This window comes from Entelurus aequoreus, linkage group LG13, assembly GCF_033978785.1.
Source record: "Entelurus aequoreus isolate RoL-2023_Sb linkage group LG13, RoL_Eaeq_v1.1, whole genome shotgun sequence".
Taxonomy (NCBI): Eukaryota; Metazoa; Chordata; class Actinopteri; order Syngnathiformes; family Syngnathidae; genus Entelurus; species Entelurus aequoreus.
In genome coordinates this window covers 36,324,923-36,351,403 of record NC_084743.1, presented here as the reverse complement: position 1 = coordinate 36,351,403, position 26,481 = coordinate 36,324,923, and the positions used below count along the sequence as shown (strand labels likewise).

General features: G+C 38.4%; 1 protein-coding gene across 1 annotated transcript; it reads right to left on the bottom strand.

The window, feature by feature from the left end:
* Positions 1–466: 466 nt before the first annotated feature.
* Positions 467–26,423, bottom strand: LOC133663365 (actin-related protein 3-like). Its single transcript, XM_062067785.1, has 12 exons — positions 26,234–26,423; positions 23,253–23,308; positions 21,302–21,426; positions 18,670–18,780; positions 16,781–16,876; positions 16,545–16,652; positions 14,688–14,831; positions 13,524–13,697; positions 5,732–5,824; positions 5,286–5,411; positions 5,096–5,179; positions 467–1,070 (listed from the first exon to the last, which is right to left on the bottom strand). Exons 1-12 carry the CDS (start codon positions 26,275–26,277, stop codon positions 975–977), a joined length of 1,257 nt encoding a protein of 418 aa, XP_061923769.1. The 5' UTR covers positions 26,278–26,423; the 3' UTR covers positions 467–974.
* Between the last annotated feature and the right edge of the window lie 58 nt (positions 26,424–26,481).

Below are 26,481 nucleotides of genomic sequence, written 5' to 3'. Positions count from 1 at the left end.
TGTTGGCATAAGGAATCTTCTATTTTGCCAGGTAAATTTGATGTGTAATCCATGTAGTGGCTGATTGTTCTGCAATGACCGCTAGCACTAGCATTGACACGCATATCGCACATTTCACTTTCCGAAACACAAATTTCATGGGTTTACCCTTTGGTAAAGTAGTTTAGGCCCCTCCTAAGTGATCACTATAACACGTTTTCAGCATCCGAATATGCTAATTTTGTCTAAAATCTGAGCGGGTGACTGCTTGTCGTTCACCCTCTTTGACTAAAGTGTGGGACATGACAGTAGCCAAGTCTATTAGTTCATGACTTTTTCTGACTTTTCCTGAAGTTTTGCCTGTTGTCCTTGGTTGGCACTTTGTTCTATTTATATTTTATACATTTCCTAATAGACCCGAATATTAGACAACGGAATTGTGATTTAACTGGAATGAGTACTGAAATAAAACAGCAACAACAGCAAACTGACAAAAATGAGCATTTATTGGAATGTTGTAAGGCATTAAATCCCCATTTCCCCCCCATAATTTGATAATAATCATTAAAAATCAATTTGATCAAATAATACTGATCTTACAGTCATGCAGACTCCTCTTTCTAATCGGTCAGTCCTTGTTTTTGTGTCCTGCATCATCGTTTGAAGTGAAAGCAGATATGTTGGACAAACAAAGGGAATACTAGGAGGATTGGCAAAATGAAGGCTGAACCCTTAGTTCAAACTTGCTCACACATTTCATAGTTTTAAACACTTAATTTCATCCTGGATGTACATTACAAATGTGCACACCTGATATTGACTGCATGATAATCTCCATGGTCCTTAGTCATCGCTGCGTGGTGTTTAGTAGAAAACCATCAAAAATTTGCAAATGGTTTAGTAAAACTGTAATACCATTTCTCTTGTTTTTTTTTCCTCAAAAGAAACCAAAGGTTTGAAGAAGAAATGCACCTGTACCCCTTCTGGTCAAACAGTTAAGACATGACTCCAAACACAGGGTTGTGGCGACAAATGCTCGGTCCGATTTCTTCATAGTCCTTTTTGGTGTGGCAGACCTGGTAGAACTCAGGCTGTGAAACAATAGTCAAAGATAGGGGTAACACAATCATCAAAACATACATTAGCATCATCACGTGTGTGCCAACAGCAGTCCCTCCAGAAATTCGCAATTTTGCGATCACGCCAATTCACACACATTCAACCGGTCCCTGCGAATTATGTGCGGCCTTGCAGCTTTGTCCCTCAGATATTTTGGTCAATCAGCGTCGTTTTCTCCAATCAAATTTGTCTGAGCGTCTCAACTTAGGTTTGTTTCTTGTGTAGACGACGCAGGGACAACTTGTAACAATATATCGACTTTTTATTAATCAAATAGCACAAATGTCATCCTCCTGTGTAGCTCAGGCCTATTTCCTGTTCCTGTCTACCGCACTGAGCCTTCGGAGTAATGTAGTAAACATTTAGCAACACACTGACGTCCTGACTTCCTAGTTTACATGCATTTATATATTTAACATTTATATATGCAGGGTAAGACAATAACATATATTAATTTGCAATGCTGACCTACAGAGGCAGCATTTACATTATAGAGATTTTGAAGTGTGATGATAATCTCTCGTCGTCGATGGACAAACACTTTTCAAGCATAAAATGAACACAAAGGATGTCTGCAGCATGTGGACGACAGAGCAGAAAACGAACCGTAAGGAAACCTAGGGTGGTGTTTCTTTCTGTAAATATGATAAATTATTACTTTTATTAGTTATATTCGATTAAACAAAGTAATTTGACAATGAGATCCAGGGTGTGTGTTTTTACTGCCATCTAGTGACTATTTTAAGGTTGTGTGGTATAAAACAAGTAAAAGATCAATAGTGCCCCCTCGATTATCGCAGAGGTTATGTTCTGGACCCCCTGGTAAGTGAATTTACGCAAAGTCTTTACAAGACCTCCACATAGACCACACAGTTTTCACAAACACTTTAACACTTCCTATGCTCTTAAAACATGGCATAAAGCTGCATAATTTTAACAAAAAATCAAATGGATACTAAAATCTCAATGTCCTCAAAAGGTACTTTTAAATCTGAAATGCACTGAGATTTACGCAGTAAATGAAACGCAAACTGGCGAGGAAACACGATACAGTAATTAGTTTTTTAATTTTTGTTGAAATGCTGTGCTTTTTTAGGTTAGTGAATGTGGAATGGAAAAACAAGTTGCCTCTATATTGAAGCTAGTATCATTTATATATGATTTATGACACCAAAAGACTTAAAAAGTTATCGAGTAAATGGATATGATCAAAATAGTATCAATATCATGGAGATTTCCGAGCCATTTTGAGAGATAATGAGCAAGCCAGTCCCGTGATCCGTGACGTAGAGGTGGGAACCACAAATCCCTTCCCCACCAACAACAATGCAAATCAAGCAGACTTTGTGAGAGCCAACAAAGATTACTTTGGGTAAGGAAAAAAATATGATCCAGAACCTTATATTCTTTTACCTCAACATAAGGAGGATGAGTTTGTCTCCATCATCGGGTATAAATTGAATGTCATAGATGAACAACTTCTAGAATAATGGCTTAATACTCCTATTATCCAGATGAGAGGCAGCATTTATAATCTAGAATAATTTTGACGAGCCAAGATGCGATGCAACAGCAGCAGGACATCGGCCGGCTCACAGTACAGCAGCATTAGCTAGTTACCTCTCTGCTATCAATGCGCTGCAAAAAAATAGTTTGTCTGTGTTAGCGCTTATAACAATATCGCTAATATTTGGTTATTATTCAGGTCCATCCATCCATCCATTCATTTTCTACCGCTTGTCCCTTTTTGGGGTCACGTGGGGCGCTGGAGCCTATCTCAGCTGCATCCGGGCGGAAGGCGGGGTACACCCTGTCAAGTCGCCAACTCATCGCAGGGCCAACACAGATAGACAGACAACATTCACACTCACATTCACACACTAGGGCCAATTTAGTGTTGCCAATCAACCTATCCCCAGGTGCATGTCTTTGGAGGTAGGAGGAAGCCGGAGTACCCTGAGGGAACCCACGCAGTCACAGGGAGAACATGCAAACTCCACACAGAAAGATCCCGAGCCCGGGATTGAACTCAGGACTACTCAGGACCTTCGTATTGTGAGGCACATGCACTAACCCCTGTGCCACCGTGCTGTCCAACAGCCTCCAACTGGTCCATAACTCTGCTGCCCGGATCATAACCAACACCCCCTCATTCCAACACATCACACCCATCCTACAAAACCTTCACTGGCTCCCGGTCAGGCAAACAATTAACTACAAAATATTCAATATTCAGGTCACGATATGTAAAAAGAGTATTGTTGGTGGGTTTTGGATGGTAATTTAGGGGGCTTTGTGGGCAAAATAGAGCCCCCATTGACTCAATTGTTGGCGGATTTTTTTATTTATTTACGACTTAGAATGCATAAAAAAAGAAAAACATATCTGTTCATGTCTTATGAACATGAACAGATATATGAGTGATCTGCTGATATGGTCAAAGTGCAGATGTGTTCCCATCGTGACGTCATCGCACCCCAAATCTACGGAAATTGCCAAAGACATTCGGAGCGGAATATTTAAAATGGCCGCCTGAAAATAATAATCATAATAATACATTTAATTTATAAGTGCCTTTTTAAAAAAAACAACGACACTTTGCAATATACAGATACAATAATTAAAATATAATGAAGCGGTAGGAAATGGATGGATGGATGGATAAAAACTACAAAAGATAACATCAACATTTAACAAACAAATAAAAGGACAGTGTAGAGGCAGTTACAGTGAGTATGCAATATTGAACATGTGGGTTTTGAGTCTAGATTTAAATGTATGAAGGGAGTCAACATTGCAGATGTCAGGTGGGAGAGAGTTCCAGGGTGTGGGAGCAGAGTGACTGAAAGTTCTACTCCCGTTGTGGAGTAACGATGTGGAAAAGGTCTGACAAATAAGGACGGGTGAAGTCGTGGATGGCCTTAAAGGTATAGAGAAGGATTTTGTAGTTATTTGTTTGCCTGACCGGGAGCCAGTGAAGGTTTTGTAGGATGGGTGTGATGTGATGGAATGAGGGGGTGTTGTTTATGATCCGGACAGCAGAGTTATGGACCAGTTGGAGGCTGTGGACGGACTTCTGGGGGAGGCCAAAGAGAAGGGAGTTACAGTAGACGATGCGGGAGGTGACCAGACTGTGAACAAGGATGGAGGCAACATGAACAGTAAGAGAGGGGCAGAGCCGGTTAATATTGCGGAGATGGAAATAAGCAGAGTGAGTGATGTTATTAATGTGAGATTGGAATGACAGTGTGCTATCCAAAATGACACCGAAACTCTTGGCCTGCAGGGAGGAGATCAGTGGGGAGTTGTCGATAGTTAGGTGGAAACTGTGGACTTTAGAAAGTGTGGATTTTGTACCGATGGGAATTTGGTTTTATCACTGTTTGAATTGAGGAAGTTTGAGGGCAAACCAGGATCTTATTTCAAATGTGCAAGGGGCGATTGAGGTTGGAAATGTAGCATTGGGCTTGGTGCAGAGGTTGAGCTAGGTATTATCAAAATTGTGGAATTTTTGTGATGTTTAGATGGTATTTTCACATACTTTACTGATTGGAAATATAATTGGATATGGTTTATTAGATACAACGAAACAATTAAGCATATAGAGTCAACTTGTTCTTCCATTCTATTGGTACTTTAAGGTTACAAGAAACACATAAAGCCTTTGTGGCAAATTCAGGAAATCACAAGTTGATTTAATGTAATTGAAAAAAATAAGCCTCAAAACATAGCGACTTTTGTCGCAACTTTATAAAAACGCTGCAAACACAACAACTGCAACGCTGCGACCGCAACAAGTTGTGAATGAATGATGGGTTTTTAACATGTAAAGCGACTTTGGGTACTTAGAAAAGCGCTATATAAATCCCAGGTATTATTATTATTATTATTAATCGCAAAAAAAGCCCACAAAATCCTGGAGGGACTGTAAAAAGTAACACCGATAGCCGGGGGATGAACGTTCATTACAAAGAATAATAAAATGATTGTGACTTACAGTCGATGCTAACATTGATCCTCCAAACCAGACGGCATATCTCTGCATGTGATGAGTGATAACTTGGACATCAATTGGCTTGGGCTGAGGAGAATTTGAAAGGATTATAAAATATGTTCTTATGTTAGAGGTGAGCAGTAATGTTATTGCTCCAGCAGTCGGTGTTTGCAGTGAGTGTTGTGATGCTCACTTTCAGTTTGCCTCCACTCAGCTCCTCGCTAATCTTGAGTCGGGCATCCACAGACCTCTTCAAGTCTCTCTGCAGACGGCGACCAAAATCCCTGAACATGGTGGAGCCTCCAGACAAAACAATGTTCTGACCAAGAAAAAGTGACTCAAATGACAAAGTGCAACATGCTTCTTACTGGTCAGCGTTGTGAGAGCTGGTTGTGGAGCAATGCGACATGACTGATATGGATATAATATGGAGCTTTAATTTTTACAGTTTTTTTTTTTTAATTTAAGACCTTTTTTCAGGTTAAAATATTTTCCCCCAGATTAAGACTTTTGGCATAAATGTATAATTTGAAACTTGATTTTCCAGTTTTAAAGTTAATTTTTTCTAGTACAAAAGGTTTTGCCCTAATTTAGCTCCATAGATACATCATTATGTGGTGCAAACTAATACCAGTTTACCTTATAGAGAGGACGCCGGACATCAATGGGGCAGTTCTGGATGACCTCATCCACAACCTCAGAGATAGGCTGGGTGAAGTCTGGGTTGGCGAACTGAGATAGTAGGAAACCAAAAAGAAAAAGATGTATAGACTATGATAAGGAAGAGTAAAGCTAAACATTTACGGTAACACAATTTGTGTCACAAACACGCATCGCTGCATTAGTTGTGATCCCAGGATGCGGACACAAGAAATGACATGAAGTTAAGAAATGTATTTAATGTACAAATATCAGTGCAACAGGGAGGTGCACTTGAAACACTAACAGTTTGCATGAAGCACAGAATACAACGATCCATCACAGTCTGCAGGGTAGGCTGCCATATAAAGAAGCCTGATTGCTAATCAGGGACAGGTGAGGGAGACACCCCTCAAGCCAGAGTGCTGGAGCCAGACAGCAAGTGGAACTAAAATAAGAGCGCTGGACAGGAAACAAATACAGAAAACAAGGTAACACAATAGGCAGTCATACCTGTGGAGACAGGTCATGACAAAGTGAATAGCTACTACATTTGCTTTTTTACATCATGTGACAACATGTGTCCTCTTATTGGGTTACAAGACGGACAAAACTGTCAAATTATATACTGTATGCGATAGGTTTTAATTAGAGTGCGGGTACTGGGAAGAAAACACAGCTGGCTCTTTTAAAATGGAACTGCACTTTTGGGGGAATTTTGCCTATCATTCACAATACTTATGTAAGATATTTTTTATGCATTTTAAACATTAAATACATCAAAAGTCCGCTTACACTGGAACCTAAAGCATCCAAGCATCCATTAAGGCTTTATATATATATGATGTAAGTATACCGGTATATGCAATGTAGAAATGGGCATATTAATAATAACATTTAATATTTACGTATTTCGATCATTTTAATCATTAATTTCAAAAATGCATCACAATGTTAGTTTTTTTCTACTTCAGCACTGATTTCTACTCATTGTAGACGTCATGAGGGCCAACAAACATAATAAAACCACTTACTGTGCAATGTCTGCTGTCATTAGGATGCATACTGATAGAATCTTGTTATATTCCCGTCTTTTCGAGTCGTTCTCGCCATTTTTGGGTCTAAATTGGCTGTCAAAGTATACCCAACATGTCGGATTACATCCTCTTCCTTCTATTATCCAGGTGAAAGGCATGATTTATGATGTAGAATAAACGTTCAGGAAGGAAGCGAGGAACCGAGGAAGCACCTTACCACTCGATGATGTAAACACTGGCATACACGATAATGACCACGACTTCTGCGTTAATATAAACAATATCACTAATACTTGGTTAATATTCAAGTCACGAAATGTAAATTAAGTATTATTGGTGCTTTTTGAATTTTTTTTTTTTTATTGATAATAGAGGACCTCCCAAGCGGACTTTTATTTACGACTTAAAATGCATAAAAAAATGCATCCGTCGTCATGTCTTTCATAATGATTGTAAACGAAAGGCAAAATTCCCCCAAAAAGTGCAGTTCCCCTTTAAGTACAGTGGTACATCGGTTTTCACAAATAATCTGCCCCAAAAAGGACCTAAAAAAATCATCCATTTAATCCATGCCCGACACTAAAAAATACGAACACAAGACATATTTTATAGAGAATAATTACAATTTACAGTTCATTTTCCGATTCTTGGGGTGACAATTCGACTCAGAATGGATGCTCCGTTTAAACCGTTTGTCGATTCACAACCAATACTCTTTTAGTAAGAAAAGGTGCACAATTTTAGGATGAATTCTTCTATGAAACTAATTTAGAGGTCCACAGACTTTTTCAGCAGGCAAACTACTAAAAGAATGGGGATATTCCACTGAATTAAATCAGACAGAGATGCACAGTAGTTGCTGATAACTTAGAATATGACATTGTGATTAAAAAGTTTTCCTCCTATGGAAGTGGTCGGTTTTAGTTTTTACTTTGTCCAGCTCCCGCACTCATTTGTATACTCTTTAGAATAAATAAATTGGAGGTTAACTTGGTAGCTCGCTAGCTTGTGTAAGCTATTTTTTGGAGACCCGTATTTTGTTAGCGGAGGCAGAGAGTATACAACATGCAGCGCTTTTATTATGAAGGCAGAACTGGGTGGTGGTTTTTAGGATTTTGACGTTGGTTGTGTCATAGAGACAAGGCTGTGTCCAAATAAAAAGTGCTTCTTAAATTCATGCCTGCCAGGAAGTCCTTTCTTTATGACTGAGTCTGCACCACTTCAGCAATCATCTTTATGTGATTTCAAAGGAAAAAAAAGTAGGAAAATATACACACCACACCTACCATGAAACCCCCACATTGTATTGCACACAATGACCTGTATTAATTGAGACTCCAGCTCACGCTATATAATATGGCATAATAACTCTAATCAATAGGGAACATCCATGAAACAAATATTTCTAACTTTGCTTCCTTGAACTTCAATGTATAGTATTGGTTATGATTTAGCATAGCTTGCTTATTGCTAAACAATAACCAACCTGACTTGCTGCGTTTATGTTACTTTGCCTGCGTTTGTTACTTTGCCTCTAATTGATTTACATTAATGTAAATGGAACTATGACAAAAATGATCAATGGATCACTTGATTACCTTCATATTAAAAGGAGAGACAGTATTTAGTTTAACATGGGGAGAGGGGATGACACATACTGTATTGGAAACCAATCAAATCCATAAATAGTTTGAGCAAAAATATGTCAAAATTAAACTACAACGCAAAAACATTCACAAAATGCTATATCGCATGAACTGGTTTTTTTTTTAAGTAACATCTTTCTGACATTAAACCAAACACAAATAGAGAAAAAACTAAATTCTTCACACTTTAATGTCAATTTAAAAACAAAGCAGTTTGGCCAATGAAGATAAATAGGAGTGAAACCTCTCACATCTAATACACAAGCTTCGTGCCTCACTGAAACTCAGTGGGCTGTCACTTTACAGGCTGCATCTAATAATTAGTGGTACTGTGCTAAAAATTAGGTGACAAAACATTTTAGCTAGTGTTGGCATTACTTGGGAACATTCAAAGTCAGCAATTAAATAAAGGACTAGTGACCATCACAGTAAATAAACAACAATGTGTCATTCATGGCAACGTTTCCTACACACCGATTTGCAGATTGCTTGTTGCTCGTCTCCTCCCATCCTTAACACATTCAAAATCAGAGCAGGTAAGGGAAGCGGTGTTGCGCTGTATTGCGCTGTCAAAATGAAACCACGTCAGTTAAAGTTTTCAAATGCGTCTGTTTTCAATATTGCCTGTGCCTATCTGATTAATCCGTGTTCCGAATTGAATAATCCAACAGCATCCTCTCAACTGAAGCTGCTCATGTGATTAAATTTGTAGGATTATAATGATAGATTTGTAATGAAGTAGATTGTGTAAATCGATTTTGGCACGGCGGCCCATGCTCCTGACCAGCGCTCCCTACAAAAAGCGGATTTGCAAAATTCTTCAGAGCCTCATTACCAGGTTAGAAAAAACGGTTTGATTTTATTTTTGAGGAGGTGGCTGACAGAAGAATGCTGATCAAGTTGACATCCATAATGTCCAATCCATCTCACCCCAAGCACGGCACTGTAGAGGCCCTGATTAGCTCCTTCAGCATTAGACTGTTACATCCATAGTGCAAGAAGGAGCGCTACAGGTCCTTTCTACCCACAGCCATATGACTTTACAACGCACTTATGTGATTACTGCGATGTTTTTTTTCGTGGTGTGCAATACCGATGTTAGTGTTTTTTCTTGTATTTTATCTCCTATCTATACATATTAGTGAGCAATAAGTAGTATTTATTAAATGTTTTTTGTTGTTCATTACGCTTTACTTCTGTTACTTTATGTAAAAACCTGCACTAAAACAATGTCATTTCCCCCATTGTGAGATAAATAAAAGTCCATATCCTATGCTATTTTATATTTCATAATAGAAAAATGAAAATCCCCAGCAAACAGAAACGGAAAAAACGACCAAAACGGATGTTTTTTCATAGTCTGAAGTAAAAGTGGGGATACTACAGTGCCTGTGTGCTTGGCTTAAATGTCTTTGGAGCCCTACACAGGTATGCTTTTGGACATGACAAAAAAAGGATTGACTTCTACAGATATCTATATCTATAATATATGCATATATCACATTAACCGTATGCACTCGGCATCAATTGCACCGGTCACAAGGGGGGATCCCCACATCTGCGGTACCTTCCAAGATTCTTTGGTGTTCCCATTGGGTTGAGTTTTTTCTTGCCCTGATGTGGGATCTGAGCCGAGGATGTCGTTGCGGCTTGTGCAGCCCTTTGAGACATTTGTGATTAAGGACTATATGAGTAAACTTTGATTGATTGATTGATTGATTGATAGATAATTACAAAGCGGAGGCAAAAATGATCTAATCACAGACCATAGTACAGATTTTCTTACAGGTCAATCCGCGGTCCTGTCTTTAAAATTGCTGCTTCCGGTTCCGATGTTGGAATATCAAAACACATCCATTTGGTCTGTTTCTTAGTTTCAGTTTCTGTTGATACATGCGCAGATATTTCTGTAGATGTCAGTCCTTGTTATATCATGTCTAAAATATTTTCTGTGTAGGGCTCCAAAGACATTTTAGCCAGAGTCACAAGCACACAGGTACCGTATTTTTAAACACAATCAGGATTCCTCCAAGGATGCTCCATTCATAACAACCAGTGTTGGGACTAACGCGTTACAAAGTAACGCATTACTGTAACGCCGTTAGTTTCGGCGGTAACTAGTAATCTAACACGTTATTTTTTATATTCAGTAACTCAGTTACCGTTACTACATGATGCGTTACTGCGTTATTTTACGTTATTTTTTAAGTAGTATCGGCTAGAAACCAAAGATCTGAGTGTGTTTTATTGGAGCGCTGCGGTGGAAAAGAAGAGGCGTGCTTTCTGTAGGTGAAGGCGGGGGGGACTCCCATACCGTAGTTGAGGGGCGCAGGGGAGACGTTCCTCCAGGGCCTATGTACTTCGGGGCTAACAACCTTCACTTTACCCGGCAGTGGGTCTTTACAGCTGAGGGTGAATGACGAGGCCGGCGGTTTGTTGCAACTTTGACCTTTTTGGACGCAGCCATCCACCAACCTAGAGCACCTGCACGCACTCACTGTCGCCGGTCCCTCACTTCTCTCGCCCACTCACTCACTGACGTCACTCACCTCACATGCTGTCATATCTTAAAGGGCCACACACACACACACACACACACACACACACACACACACACACACATACGCTTCTCTCATAACAACTAACATGACATCATGGTGAAAGCCAGAAGTCGAGTGTCTTAACATTCTCACTACTTTTCTTTTGTCGAGCACAAAGAAAAGAACATTTTAGTTAAATGTAAGTTGTGTCTAGGATCAAAGATCCTATCTAATTAAAGTTAAAGTTAAAGTGCCATTATGTTGCAGCAATTTAATATAGTTTTGTCAATTTGTTCTGGCCTGAAATAAATTGGCCCTTTGAAACCTATCTTTGTCTTTGTGTGTTGTATGTAGACCACATTGCTTAGCAGAGTTTGTGTGTTGTATGTAGACCATATTGCTTAGCAGAGTTCAGTGATGCAAATGCATGTCAAGTTAAAGTTAAAGTTAAAAGTTAAAGTACCAATGATTGTCACACACACACTAGGTGTGGTGAAATTTGTCCTCTGCATTTGACCCATCCCCTTGATCACCCCCTGGGAGGTGAGGGGAGCAGTGGGCAGCAGCGTAGCCGCGCCCGGGAATCATTTTTGGTGATTTAACCCCCAATTCCAACCCTTGATGCTGAGTGCCAAGCAGGGAGGTAATGGGTCCCATTTTTATAGTCTTTGGTATGACCCGGCCGGGGTTTGAACTCACAACCTACCAATCTCAGGGCGGACACTCTAACCACTAGGCCACTGAGAACAGATTGTATTATTCTCCAGTGCAATAACAGTACTGAAATGAAGGCTAAAAGGGCATTAATGGGAGCCTTAAAAAAAAAAGGGGGAAAAAAATAAGTAACTAAATAGTTACTTTTCACAGCAACGCATTACTTTTTGGTGTAAGTAGCTGAGTTAGTAACTCAGTTACTTTTGAAATAAAGTAACTAGTAACAGTAACTAGTTACTGGTTTCAGTAACTAACCCAACACTGATAACAACATAAGGCTCATCAGGGACATTATTGAATACAAGGTCCACTTGATTACAAATGATGGTTTTCTGCTCTTCTTGGACTTTTATAAAGCGTTTGACTCACTGAACATACCTTTCATTTTCTCGTGCAGGGACAACCCGGATTTGGTATTATTTTTAGAAAATAATTGGTGGGCTATATTACAATATTAATAGCTGTGTCTTACTAGTCTCAGGCACAACTCCAAGTTTAACATTCAAGGTGGACATTCCTCAAGAGTGTCCATTATCACCATACTCATTTATCTTAGCTGTGCCATACTTATTTATCTTATCTGTGAAAATGTTAGCAATCTCTCTAAACAACAATAACTCCATCAAAAAATTTTAAGTTTTAGGCATGGAAATAATAGTTGTGTCATCCGCTAATTGACTAACTATTTTCCTAAAAAATTATGAACAAATTCCAACTGCTATTGAAAAGATTTTATAATTATCCAATTATGCATCTGGAAGACTCTCAGACCATGATAAACAAAATGTTCTGGTCTGATGAGACAAGATTGGAACTCTTTGGTGTGAATGCCAGGTGTCATGTTTGGAAGAAACCAGACAGACCTCCCTCATCACCAGGCCAATGCCATCCCTACAGTGAAGCATAGTGGTGGCATCATCATGTTGTGGGGATGTTTTTCAGTGGAAGAAACTGGGAAAATAGTCAGTATAGGGGAAAAGATTAATGCAACAATGTACGGAGACATACTGGATGAAATCCAACGCCTCTCATCCAACCTGATGAATCTTGAGAGGTGCTGCAAAGAGGAATGGGCAAAGAGGAATGGGCGAAACTACCTAAAGATAGCTGTGCCAAGCTTGTGGCATCGTATTCAAAAAGAGGTTGTAATTGCTGCCAAAGGTGCATCAACAAAGTATTCAGCAAAGGTTGTGAATATTTATGCACATGTGATTTTCGTTTTCTATAAATTGGTCAAAAAAACATTCAAAAACCTTTCCACATTGTCATTACCGGTATGTCATATTTTCTGTGAATTGAGGACAAAAATGAATTTATTCCATTTGGAAAAGGCTGTAACATAATAAAACGTGGAAAAAGTGATGCGCTGTGAATACCGAATGCACTGTAGATGACGACCTTAGTCTTTATTTTTGTACTTTTTGTTTTGCGTGTGGATTGGCTCTATGTGAGCATTATAAAGAAACAAATCACCGCTGCCTGTTTTATGGGGGTCCAGTCCTAACAGATCATGACATCTTTTTTATTTTATTTATTTTTTAGTATTTATTTTATCTTGGGTCCCATGGTGGAATGTTTTGCAGTCGTACTCAGTAAAAAAGTACAGCGATTGAGTCACTTAAGTGTGGATTCTTTGTTTGGACACTCCATTGCGCTAAATGACACACAGGCAAACGGGCAAGCTTGTTACGTGCAATGTTTGGCCGTATAATAACCGGAGCACTAAACAAAATAGCAGCAAACTCTTTGTAGAATCTTTCGCCCAAAAAATCGATTAATATGAAAAGAGGGTCGTAAAAATACGGAGATACAACACTGTATTAAATTGTAATTCCTTCAGTTTTTTTACACTAACCTCTGGGTGGAAGAAGATCTCAGGCCCCAGGAAACGCTCATAGCCCACATCAATGGTGAACTCCTTCTTGCTGATGCTGTTGATGCCGGTGTATTGCTTAATCCACTTGGAGCCGTCTGTGTCGTACTTGTTGAACTCTTTGACAAGGTCTGGGCACACGTAGCTGAAACGCTCCTGCCAGGGAAGCAACATTTATACCAGCCTTAGAATTGCACAAAAAAAAAAACAAGAAGACTGAGCGAATGCAAAAAAGGTGCCAACACAAGATCTACATCTGTTCCTTGTTCTTGTTTTTACATATCATCGGTCAAAGACAGTCCATCAGCCATGTCTCAGCAACATTTGAATTGAGAAGCAGGAATTTTTACACATTTTTTGATCCTCAGTTTCCACTCAAAAACTTTTCTACAACATTTTCAGAGATGATTTAGCTCAAGTGTGTCAAATTTTGTCAACGTTTGATTTTACAATGACAGTCTACCACTCTCTGTAAAATTTTAGTCGCCACTTCGTTGTAACAAACTCTTTATGACTGTATAAACAGCTTTCTCATGACAACACTATATCACCAGTGTAGAGCTGGTGTATACCTATCGAAGAATATTAGTCAACACAAAGACATTGTGTAAATATCTGGGAACACAAGTGAGTAGCAAGATAATTGGGTCTTGGTGGTAGCGTGATGGGCTGGGGCTGCATGAGTGCTACCAGCAGTGGGGAGCTGGGGTTCACATGAGGGAAACATGAATTCCAACGTGTACTGTGATATTGTGGAGTAAGTCAATGTCCAGAAGGATGAAGACTGTGCAAGACAGCAGTGCTTACACTATTTGGTTCACTGTGCAATGTACTTAGTCTCAATACACGTCTTCAAGCACAATAATGGCTCCGCTGTTTCCCAAGCTGTACATTGACTAATCTAAGTACAGTCAATGTACTTACCTTCTCTATTGTCCCAGGAGAAGGTAAAAATAAGGTTGCCTAAATGTGAGGGTTATAAGAGTTGAACTGAGCATGAGTGCCATCTAGTGTTGTCATAAGGAAACAATTTAAGTTCTGCTTGGACTGAAACCAAAAAAACAGAAAACCAAAACTATGGTTTTAGAGCTTAATAATAGAGAAATAAATAAAAAGATAATTGTTGATGAAAAAATTCGGACATACCTTGACTGCTTTGGCTGTCTCTAGTGACTGCTCTGGTGGGATGCCCACTTCCCGCTCTCTGAGAAGCTGCTGAGTGAAGTAAGTAATATCTCGTCCTGCGATGGGAATGTGCTTTATACAGCTCCCAATAACATAACCTTCAGCCTGAATCATCAAAGAAAAAAATGAAACAGAATTTAGCTGACTCAAAGTGTTGCAAAGGATAGCATTCTTTGTAATCCCTTGAAAACATTATACACAAAGTGGTACCTTACTTTTTGTAAAATGTGCATTTTCACCAAAAACTTGCCCCAGTTTTAGTGTACAGTCTCGGTTATCAAACGGCCAAACATGTTCAACAAACTAGTCTATTTGCCCGCTTATCATTCCATGGAATGGAGTGTCCAAACGAAGAATCCGCGCGTTGGTGATTCAGTTTCTTTCCTTTTTTTATTGAGTACGATGGCAAAATAATCCACCATGGGATCGAAGAAATTTGCAGGTTCCAGCACTTTGACAAGGAAGGGGAGAAACCCTATTGAATTAAAGAGAGACCTTAAAGGCAGCTCTTCAATGAAAGGTTAAAGTGGTGTTAAATGTTCATTTATACATTTCATTCATCATGTATATGTATTTAACATTGTTTTATGCATGTAAAACTACACAAATTATCTATAAAATGTGTTTTGTGTTCATATTTTTGGCTGTCTTGACTAGATTAATAATAATGGATTAGATTCCTTCGTCCCTGTCGCATTCAAACCTAAAAGGACGCAGTAAGCTGATGATCCTTGCATCCTGGGTAAGCACCTAATTTTTCCATTAAAAACAATACATTGCGAACAACAACTTGTGTTTAAAATCAGAATAAAGAGCAAAATAAAATGTGTTCTCAGCAGACCAGAAAAGCACTGTTTCAACCCTCTGTGCACCTGTTCAGCACATATGTGATCGCCTTAGGGGACATGCTGTAATGAAATTAAAAAAAACATACTGATGAAAATTACATTTGAATTGCAGTCGCTGTTTTCTTTTGCATACATGCTGTTTGAGATGAAAACCTGTTTTTCCAGTAAGAAGGGAAAGGAAAATGCAAAAATGTCACTGAAGAAAAATATAAAAGCTATTGCTGGTCAATAGACTATTGCAACTGTATTTTCTGCTTTCACTACTACTGATCATCAGAATAGTACACTTCTGTCTCCTCTACTGCACCTGATACAAAATAAGTGCATCTACCATCTGCATCTTCCTCCCAAGCAAGTTATTTTTTCTGCGATTGTGGCTCATCACCACATACAAAGGTCTGCACAACATTTGCACTACCGTACTCACAACAAAAAATGCACATCTATTGTGGTAGAGAATTTTTTGCTTATGTGTAAAAATCAACACTTATTGGTAACGTATTTGGGTACCGGTTGTTTTCATTTGAATTTTAGTCATTTATTTTAGTGCTACTTATGTTGTACAAAAATGCTATTTTATTTTAACTGTATATGTCATGACAATGTGACAGTTGTGTTGCAATAAACATTTCATATTTTGATAAAAAATGTTGTTGAATTTCAAAAACATTTTAAACATGAATTATCTCTTAATTATAGCTATATTATACCATACCACTATCAAAGGGTATGTAACACTACACATTTAAGAAAAATAATAACCATTTTTTCAGAGACCCCCTTAAATAACCGCCTGTGGGTCCTGAAAACTCACTACATTGAAAACCTATCAACGTCACCGGATCCGATACCATCTCCAATGCCTGGAAATTGCCGGGTGGGTATAGTAGCGTATACATACGCGCACAGACACAACAGTGAGACTGGAAAAATACACATTTTAGAGGCAGTATGAATGAACATGACTCACTACAGGAATGACATGGGTGACACCGTCCCCGCTGTCAATAACCGTGCCTGTCAATGTCCTTTCTCCCACTTGTCTGGATGTCCAGGAGGCTGCAAGAGCAAGCACGGCCTGAGACACACACAAACACACAATACTGCATCGTCACTTACACGTTAAAAACATTGCCATTATGATTAAGGTTGAAAAAGGATATCAGTCAGCATTGTTCATATATGATATCAGCATAGAAGTCTGACCTGCACAGCAATGTACAGTCCTGGTACATTGAAGGATTCAAACATGATCTCGGCTGTATATTCTCGGTTTTCCGGTGTGTTCAGAGGAGGCTCAGTCTGTAAATTTATAAAGGGATAAAACACAAATATACAGAGAATAAATAAACAACTGCACCTTGTCTAAGGCCTTGTTCGTATGTGGATATAAATCAGATGCGACTGCAGTCTGAACGATCGTGTTGCGTTCATCCAATCCGACCAATATGTCATCAAATAGTTATAAGCTTCTTAATTATTTCCCAAAATAGATGGAAGCAAAATAAATAGTTGACAAATGAGCAGAAAACTGGCAAAAAATAATATGTTAATATAATATATAGCAGCTCACATCAATGCTCCACCCCACATGTCACCGACTGCTCGCCCACAGGACCTACAAGAATTTGAGTAATTTTTACTGCCGTAAACAGTGCAGCACGTGTGATGTCATGACTGCATGCGGGTCAGACTGAGTTCACATTAGACATTGCATTTTTTTTTTTTGTAATATTAACGACTACATAAAAAGATCAGATTTGACAAAAAATCAGAATCGGACATTCTGTGTGACCATAGCCTTAGATACGTACTACAATTTGGACAGGTTGAAGTATGGGTACTGTTAATTTCGGCGTTTCACCGTAACTTTTTATTTAAAATTTTTTTAAAACCAAATAATTTTATATAAAAATAAATGTAAACATGTACAGAACAAAGTGATAAGCAAGTTTGTGGAATTAAACAGTATATATTTTTAGATATAAATTGGCTGCATTAACACCAGGTTTCAATGACCAAATGTCCACACCTGTGACAGTCTGCATGTACAGTGATTTTCATACTTTTATTTCTTTGTGGCAGCTTGCCTAGGATGAATTTAAACAACAATAAATAGACTTGGCGGTACATGTTAAGTATTTTTTAAGTTTGTCCACTTTAATGCGGAGGCTCTTATTGCGAAACCTTTTACTTTAAAACCGCCACTTCTGCTTCTGTTTTGCCAGTGTTACGTTCGGTAGCTTTCTATGGGCCCAGAAGTCATTGGCAGTTTGAGTTTTGTAAAGCTTTGAGAAACATGTTTGAAGCAAGAAAAAGTGTGTGACGTTTTATTGATGTTCTTGTATAATTTTAGTTTTAGTTTTTTTTTTTAATACCATTTGGCTGCTAAATGAAGCTAACAATGCTCACTTGCACAGGCGACATCTTTTATGTGTAAGGATTGCTGTCATTGTTTACATCAATATTCACTTTATATAAATTACAAGACAGAACAATAACATGATCTTGTACTTGTGTATTTCAGATACTGAACTAAAGTAATGCAAAGTGTGTCAATGTTGCCTGATCGCAATGGACAAATGATCGTACCAGAAGTCTGAAATGATCATATTGAGTAAAATTATCGTGCATACCTGATTTGATGTTGCTCAGGACCATCTGTTACAGTAAAAGCATGACCACAGATTGAGTATATTATAATTTATAATGCAGCTTTACCTTTAAATAAACTAACACTGTTGGAAAAAAGCTCTTACTCACAGAACAGCGCCCCTACTTGGCTGGAAAGACGCATGTGAGACAATGCACAACATGAAGCGCAGTGTAACATGTGTTCTGTTTGTGTTTGATAATATCATGTCTTAAAAAGATAAACATATCCTACATTATGGCATTTTTGATAGTACATCGTAGAAATAGTGAAATTATGCAAATACAAAAATTATAGTATGTTTGCAAGCTTCAAAATCAATAATTTAGAGATAGAGAGTGTTTGCTAAAGGAATCCTATATTGATAACTAATTCAATAGGTGACTTTTACGCTTTACATTTTTTAAGTTGACATTGTTTTCTTTTGTCTTCATTGTCTCACCAGGAGGAAGTAGTGGTCTTCAGGTTCGGCCCTAAGGTACTTGAAGATGATTTGCTCCATGAAGCGCTCCATTAGGTCCCAGTCTTCCACAATCCCATGACGAATTGGCCACTGTTGATATAAAAATTTGCATTTAATAAACAGGTCATGAACCATACTAGACAGTATCATAAAAAATATCTTCAGAGTGATCGTCATATGTAGCTATGCTGGCGTTTCAGGTGGCTGAAGGGGCCCAGGCTTAGACCGATTTTTTTTTTTCTCTCACCCCCCCATTGTTTACCTGTATCTCACCTTTTTTGAAAGGGGTGCCGGAAGTTGCCAGACCCGTCAGCGATACTGTTCTGTCTCCCTGTAATGCCTGATCCTGTTCTGTCTCCCTGTAATGTTTGTCTGATCTTGAATGGGATTGTGCTGAAAATTTTAATTTCCCCTCGGGGATTAATAAAGTATTTCTGATTCTGATAAGGTTTGATGTGTTGAAGCTCAACCACCTCTTCATGGAATGTTTGCAGAACATGTGCTACAAATAGCAAACAAAAAGTGACAAAGTCCCACGCTTTCTATGCCATGTTTGTTTACAATGAGCTCAGGGGTAATTTATGACAGACTAACAGGGGAAACAAGCGCTTGATTTGCTCACCCTAATCCATCGACAACACAGTTTGGGTAATTTCATTGGAGCATTTTTTTTAATCAGGTATTGTCGCTGTCTCTTAACGTCATCTGATTTATTGCTATGATGTCATAATTTCTCGTATCAGCCAGATAATTGTCTGTTCAATATTTATGGTCCACCTCTATAAATTACCATATTGACAAGAATATAAAATGAAATTTTTCCATCTACAGATTTTCTTTACCCTCTGACAAAGACAAAAATAATCAATTATTTTATGGTAGATTTAGTTTAACAAAGAAAGACAGCATTTTTGGGATACGAGCTGTTTCTGGACTAATTGTTGTGCATTAGATTGGGAGCATATATTTAGGTTACGAACCTCCCCATCGCTAGTTAGCGTAGTGAATGTCACAAAGAACTCCGTAAAAAAAAAGATGACAGAGCTCGTAGCTAGCAAACTTGGTGAAGCAGTTGGAGCGTAACTCTGATAGTCTGCACCATACTGAAGCAGAATGAGTCGATAATGCCAGCCAAGGACATTGAAATAATATCTAAACGGCAGACATTTATCCAAGAAAATATGGACAAACTGCTGATGGTTTGTTTGACAGAGAAGAAGCTGGAAGGAGATACAGTAAAAGTCCAACTGCCAAGGCACATGTTGTACAATTGTATTACATTACTTAAAAAAACTACTGTACGTGTTGTACAACAGTTTATTTCAATGTTTGCCATACAATTTTTCTTATCCAAGTTTTTTTGTTTGTTTTTTTAAAGGCATGTTGCATGTTAAACTGTGCTGTTTTGGTGGGGCCAAGCATGGATTAATTGCATGTTATTTCAATTCAAAGGGAAGTATTAATTTGTGATAGTATTTTGAGTTACGACTTTTAAGTTTATAGCTCAACATTTCCAAAAGGAAGTAGAAAGAAGCAAAGTGTATTTACTCCTTTCCCTTTTTTACATCAAATTCCAAAAATTCTTATATGTATGTTCACTTCCTGTGCTCAAAATGCACTGCATATTTAAAGAAAAATATTTATGTTTTTGTTCACTATTAGTATTGGAAATTCTGCTTTTTCTCATTACATGATGCCCTTAGCTCAATGTACCCATTTTTGATGGGTGGTTTTTCGGGGCCATAAAAAAACAGCCACGTTCCAATTGCACATCACTAATGGGACACCTTTGCTTGACCAAGGAGACAAGCAAAACAGCGTCCACACCTCACTGTCCGATAACAACCCCAGGTGAGGAGGTATTGATGCATTTGGACTTTTTTCACCTTTTTTGTTACTTAAATTAATATTTTCTAATCAGTGATAATATAGAGCGCTGATTAAAAAGATAACAACAAAAAGAAGGGCGTAATTAACTTTCAAAAAATGCTATTAAATACTTCTTAGTCTCATTTAATTTATTTGACGCGCACCCACCCTCTAATTTAAAGGACTGTTAACATATCTGCCAAACTAAATTCCAACGTTCAGGGACGGCAGAAAGATATACGCATGTAAATAAACCAGGCTTGTACAAAGTGCAGCCTGTGATACATTATGGTATTAAAAAAGGCAGCAAAAATTGAAAAACATGACAAAACAATATCCTCAAGAAAAAAATATTCACAAGATCCATGACCATGACAACGCCCCCACAGGAATGTGAGTGTGAATGGTTGTCTGTCTATTTGTGTTGGCCCTGCGATGAGGTGGCCGTAGAAAATGGATGAATGAATGGATGGATGGATGGACGGATAATTCAGCCCGACTACATTGCGTTGCTTTTAGTATAGTTGATGTATAAAATGTATCAACTGTGGGCCATGCATCCATTACTGGTTCTAAATGTGGCAGTAGCTTTATAAATTTTGGACACGCCAAAGTCAGACAAAGGGAAAGCATAGTTCGACGGGAATGGTTGAATGCGTGTGAATTGGCCAAATCACAAAATCCAAAGAGCTCTGATTGGTTTCTCTTTTGAAAAGTGTCAGTTATCGAATGAAAGAAATACCTTTGTAGAATATGAGGGTTTATCCACAGCTTCATCTCCAATGTAGAAGTCCAAGTCATCCACTCCCTTCATCATCCGTCGCTGAGCTTGGTCTCCAACTTTGGCGGACTCTTTGATGGCAATACCTGACAACACATTTAATGACATGAGTCAGCAAAGATACAAAAATCTGTATTTGGTTGGACTAACAGTTATGAAGGATATGTTCATGGGTATGCTGCCAAAATAGGGATTTATTGTTAAATCAGATATTTTTATGTACAATAGTCATTCACCTTTCCAAAAAATATGTGAGTTCTATGTATGCCTGATGTGAATGGAATGCATCCGTGAGCTGACCCGCTAGCTTACAAAACATGACTTGCCAAGTGTTTACGGAAGTAAACATGGCTTCAATCATAGTAGGTCTCAGTCCAGGGACATTTATGGCCATTTCAAGGATTTTGTTCAACCGGCGTCAACATTTTCTCAACCAAATTATTTGGCGTAGGAAATTTAAGAAAAAAAGAGGACTTTTGCTGTCACAGTTTGTGGGGCATTTGCTTCGACTTGGGTTCAGAGGAGCGTGTGTGAAAGCACTCGGAGTCTGGACTGGTAAAACATTGACCTGAGTTCTAAAACATCTACTTTTTCGCTTGTTTTCTGATCATTCGTCCACTATTTCTTTTCACGACTGTCTATTTTAGTGAAGAATTATGACGTTTGTCGCTTTTTCATGACGTATGGGTCGGAAGAATGCGACACGGTCATTCAGACTGCAGTCCTCATGTTTTTTTGTTGTGTTTTACTTTGTTGCTGTACGTAGAAATGGCGCCGCCATAGTTAGTGTTTTTCTTTCATTCTTACACTACGAGAGCACAGTCTACCAAACAAATCCCTTGTGTGTTAATTATACTTGACCAATAAAGCTGATTCTGATTCTAATACACGTGATGATCACATTCATATCCCTTTACGAAAGAGCCTTGGGTCGGATATAAAAAAAATTGTAATTGTAGTGTTGACATTAACATGAAAAAATCAGATACAAGTCACATATGACCTGCAGTAGGGATGTAACGATAAACGGTAATAATAACTGCGGAAAACTCCCAAAGGTTATTATTACTGTGTTAAATTAATATTATGGAAAGACCAAGATAGATAACTGCACTTTGATAAACACACGGACTGACTTGCACCAGCTTGCTAGCTTAAATGCTAACATTAAAACAAGAGATGTTAACATATTTCTCAAATAAGAAACAACATATCCTAATCTAAACTTATATAAACTCATTGCTGTCTGAGCAACTAAGCTATTCAATTGTGCACATTAAACCTACAAGCTGTGCTCTTAGCCTGAGTGATTGAGGATGACGAGACAGTTGTTTTCACAGAGGTGTTTTTACGGAGTGTTAAAGGACCGCTAAATAGAGTAGGACAATGCCCGCCGGAAATAAGAATTAATAATAATAATAATAACAATAATAATAATAATAATATATTTTATTTGTTACCTACTTTTCATTTAAATACATCTTAAAGTGCTCCAGTACAAACCAATATTCAAAACAATAAAAGCTTAGCCATTAAAACTAAAACTCTATCAGTGAAGCATAAGAATTACAAAACATACAAAATAGTGGGTTTTCTATCAGTGTGTCTATTCATTTTAGGTTTCTTTTACTTTTTTTTTTTTTTAAATAACTTGGTCAAAAGATTTTAGTGTGTGTATAAGTACTTTTTGGGCACATTCAACAATACCGTGATAATTTTGGTCACAATAAGCATTATATGAAATGTTCATATCTTTACCTGCAGCGTGTTAGTCTGAGATTTCATCATGTATGTAATAGATCAATGGGAAAAAACTTTGCTAATCTTTGAATTCACATTCTTGGGACAAATTCAGTAGAAATTAGCTCCTGAGAGGCACATTGTAGGCTAGTGATGTTAGTGTAAAACTCACATGATGGAACAATGAACTGTGGTTCTGTGTTGCCAGCATATCCCAGCTTGGTGTAACTGCAAACAAAAGGAAAAACAAACATCTGTGTGTGTAAAACTTTATTGATGGTTCTTCATTTCAAATGTGGTGTAGAAAATAACACTTATTGTCTATTAAACCATGAGATCAATGAACAAGTATCCCAAGTGATGCCATGTAGACACACTATGCCAGATGATGGGTCTATAACAGAAGCACAGACCCACAAAAACAATATGTGAGAGCAAAAATCTGGAACAACCATAGTGAACAGTCCCAGCTTGCCTACTTTAACATGCCTCAACAGGCTTGAAATACACCACAAGTCAGAGAGAGCATATTTATGCACTGGAACACTGAAGTTGAGCTCGGCCAATTGAATTCTAGGGTTAACAACTGTTGATAAAATATGATTATCTATAATATTTGAAGGGCATCTTAAGACGATGATGCCACTTTTTACATGCAAAACTAAACCACAAAGATGACAGATTAAGTTACAAAGGGTATGCCAACTGGTGGAGTTAGTGGCTCAGGAGATAGATTGGATCATGCAGTCACTGCTTGGGCAAAATAATTTAGGACACAGTAGGGCTGGGCGATTATATGATTGTGATCAATTCCAGGTCGATTAGGCTGTGAGCATATCAACTCGATCAAACATGGCGGAAATGTCCGTGACAACAGCCAATCAGAATCGATGTTTTCCTGCTCCACAGTACCGCAGAAGGAAGCAGAATGACCGAACTTGGAGTTAAACGCAAAGCAAAATAATTGACAGTTATCCTCCTAAGAGGGGGAAAAAGCATCCGTTAAATTACGCACATTTGCAAGTACTAATAATGTTAACAGCGTATATAGCATCATAATTTCAAAATGGTAATGTTTATATGTGTTTTAAAACGCCTTCATGATCCCTGACGAGGCAGTTTGTTTATTTTGGGTCTTGGATTCCTGCATAAAAACTCAAAACTATTTGTTTTTTACATTTTAATGCTGAGAAAAAATTAAATTATGTTTTTATATTTGTATAATTTGTTTTGCTATTTACTAAGTATTTTAATCATTTAAATGACTCTAGTTTCTTTAGTTTTAGGGAGAGATGCTTCTGCAGTGCCATCCTCTCATCAGCCGTGCAGCTACTATGCCGCACCGTTACGCTGGTGCTGAGTGTACTCAAGCTCCTAAAGATGGAGCTTCCTAGTCTAGCACACTGCAGTTTCCTGGGGAAGTAGAGACATTGGTGTGCCTTCTTGAGCAGACAGGAAATGTTTTGGCTCCAGGTGAGGTACCAAGGTGCCTGAAGCTTCTCTGTGAGCACTTTGAATATCTAATAGAAAGGCGCTATATACATTTAATCCATTACTATTATTATTATGAAGCTGGAGACCATTTTCACACCTTCTGCTCCGATGTGCAAGAGGGAATGGGGGTGTCTGACCTTCCTGAAGTCCACCAGCATCTCCTTGATCTTTTTACATTGCTGCAAAGGTTATTGTTTTTGCACCAATCCACCAGATGTTCCACCTCCTCTTTGTACTCCTTCTTGCTGGCTTTACGACAATTGAATGACTTTTCGCTGTTAAGGAAGCCGTGAATTCACCGTGTAATATGAAAATGTGGCCAAAGAGGGCTACATTTCCCTTGCCACTTTTCTCATGCACTCCAAAACCTTATCCAAAATGCTTGTTATGTATAATCCATCCATCCATTTTCTACCGCTTATTCCCTTTGGGGTCGCGGGGGGCGCTGGAGCCTATCTCAGCTACAATCAGGCGGAAGGCAGGGTACACCCTGGACAAGTCGCCACCTCATCGCAGGGCCAACACATATAGACAGACAACATTCACACTCACATTCACACAGACAGACAGCAGCTTTATTATTGTCCATTCGTAACATGTACAAGACACATAAGAACTGAAATTACATTTTCGGCACAATCCCAGTAAGAGCAGACATACCAATTTAGGGCCAATTTAGTGTTGCCAATCAACCTATCCCCAGGTGCATGTCTTTGGAGGTGGGAGGAAGCCGGAGTACCCGGAGGGAAGTTATGTATAATAACTTTTCATATTTCTATTGCTGTGTTTTGTGAGTAAAGTCTTTTAATAGTAGAAGCAAGGGGTTGATGTGCAATACATGACCAAACCACTGCATTGACTATACTTCCTGCTTTTAATAAACACTGTAGGTATTGATATTGGTAATAATATCCTGCAACTTAAGTGTTTGGTGATAAGGTAAAAGTAATTTAATGAAGGGGTCTAAAATAGCACACTGTAGATGCCATTTTAGGATCAGTGTGGTTAACAGTATTGAAAGAGGGGGGTGTTTTTTTGTGGTATGCAATGTAAGGAGTGTCTTCTTCAAGCCTCTACTTGAAAGCAACTTGTCCAAAACCAAGCTTGCAGGCTCAGTCAAATACAGTTATGAGGACTAATATAATGTTAAAAATAACAGCAACGATGACATACAGCATATTTTTAAAATGAGTACATTCATGTCACAGCGAGAATAGGATTTGTTGTATAAAAACATGCTTCTGTGCAATACTGTCTAATCTTTAAATCAACGTTTTCTTCATTAAAAAAAAGCTTTTCTGGACGCAAAGGCGCACAAGACAGTACTGTGGATAAATACTTCGAAAAAGGAGCAAAATGTACAAAAACTAAAAAAAAAACTGCAATATGCAATAAATAACCATATATGGACTAAAAGAATGAATGAGGAAGTGTAATGCTACGCATGCGCAAATTAGTCTGAGGACCCCGAAACGGTGCTACATTGTTGTATTTATTTATTTATTATGTCGGCAGCAAGAAGCAACCTATATTAATTGGCTGTCATGTCGAAGCACCTTTAGCATAATATATTTAAATTTTGTTTTAAAACAATGATGTTAGTGTCTCGCATAAACAGACGTTTACAACCCGAAAGAGTGAGCATTTAAAACGGCTTACCCTGTACCACAGTCCACGACACACGCCGGTAGCCGCCCAGCCATATTTCCAGTTTCTGCTGTGTACAAACGTTCAAATCAGACTTTTAACAAGCTTCTGTGTCTGTCGACAGGCGGAACCTCCGAGCCTGCACAGTGACGTTTCCACTTCCGGGATTTACTTCCGGTAGGAGGATAGCAGAAGCAAGATGGCGGAGGCCGGTCAGAGGCCGGTCAGTCTGTGGGCCTGAAGATCATGGAGAAGACGGC

Coding starts and splice junctions, on each gene's coding strand:
- LOC133663365 (XM_062067785.1), bottom strand. CDS start 26,277: ATGGCTGGGCGGCTACCGGCGTGTGTCGTGGACTGTGGTACAGG. Junction 18,781..21,301: donor AACCCTCATATTCTACAAAG/GTATTTCTTTCA, acceptor TTATATCAACAG/TGGCCAATTCGTCATGGGAT. Junction 14,832..16,544: donor TCACCCATGTCATTCCTGTA/GTGAGTCATGTT, acceptor TTGATGATTCAG/GCTGAAGGTTATGTTATTGG.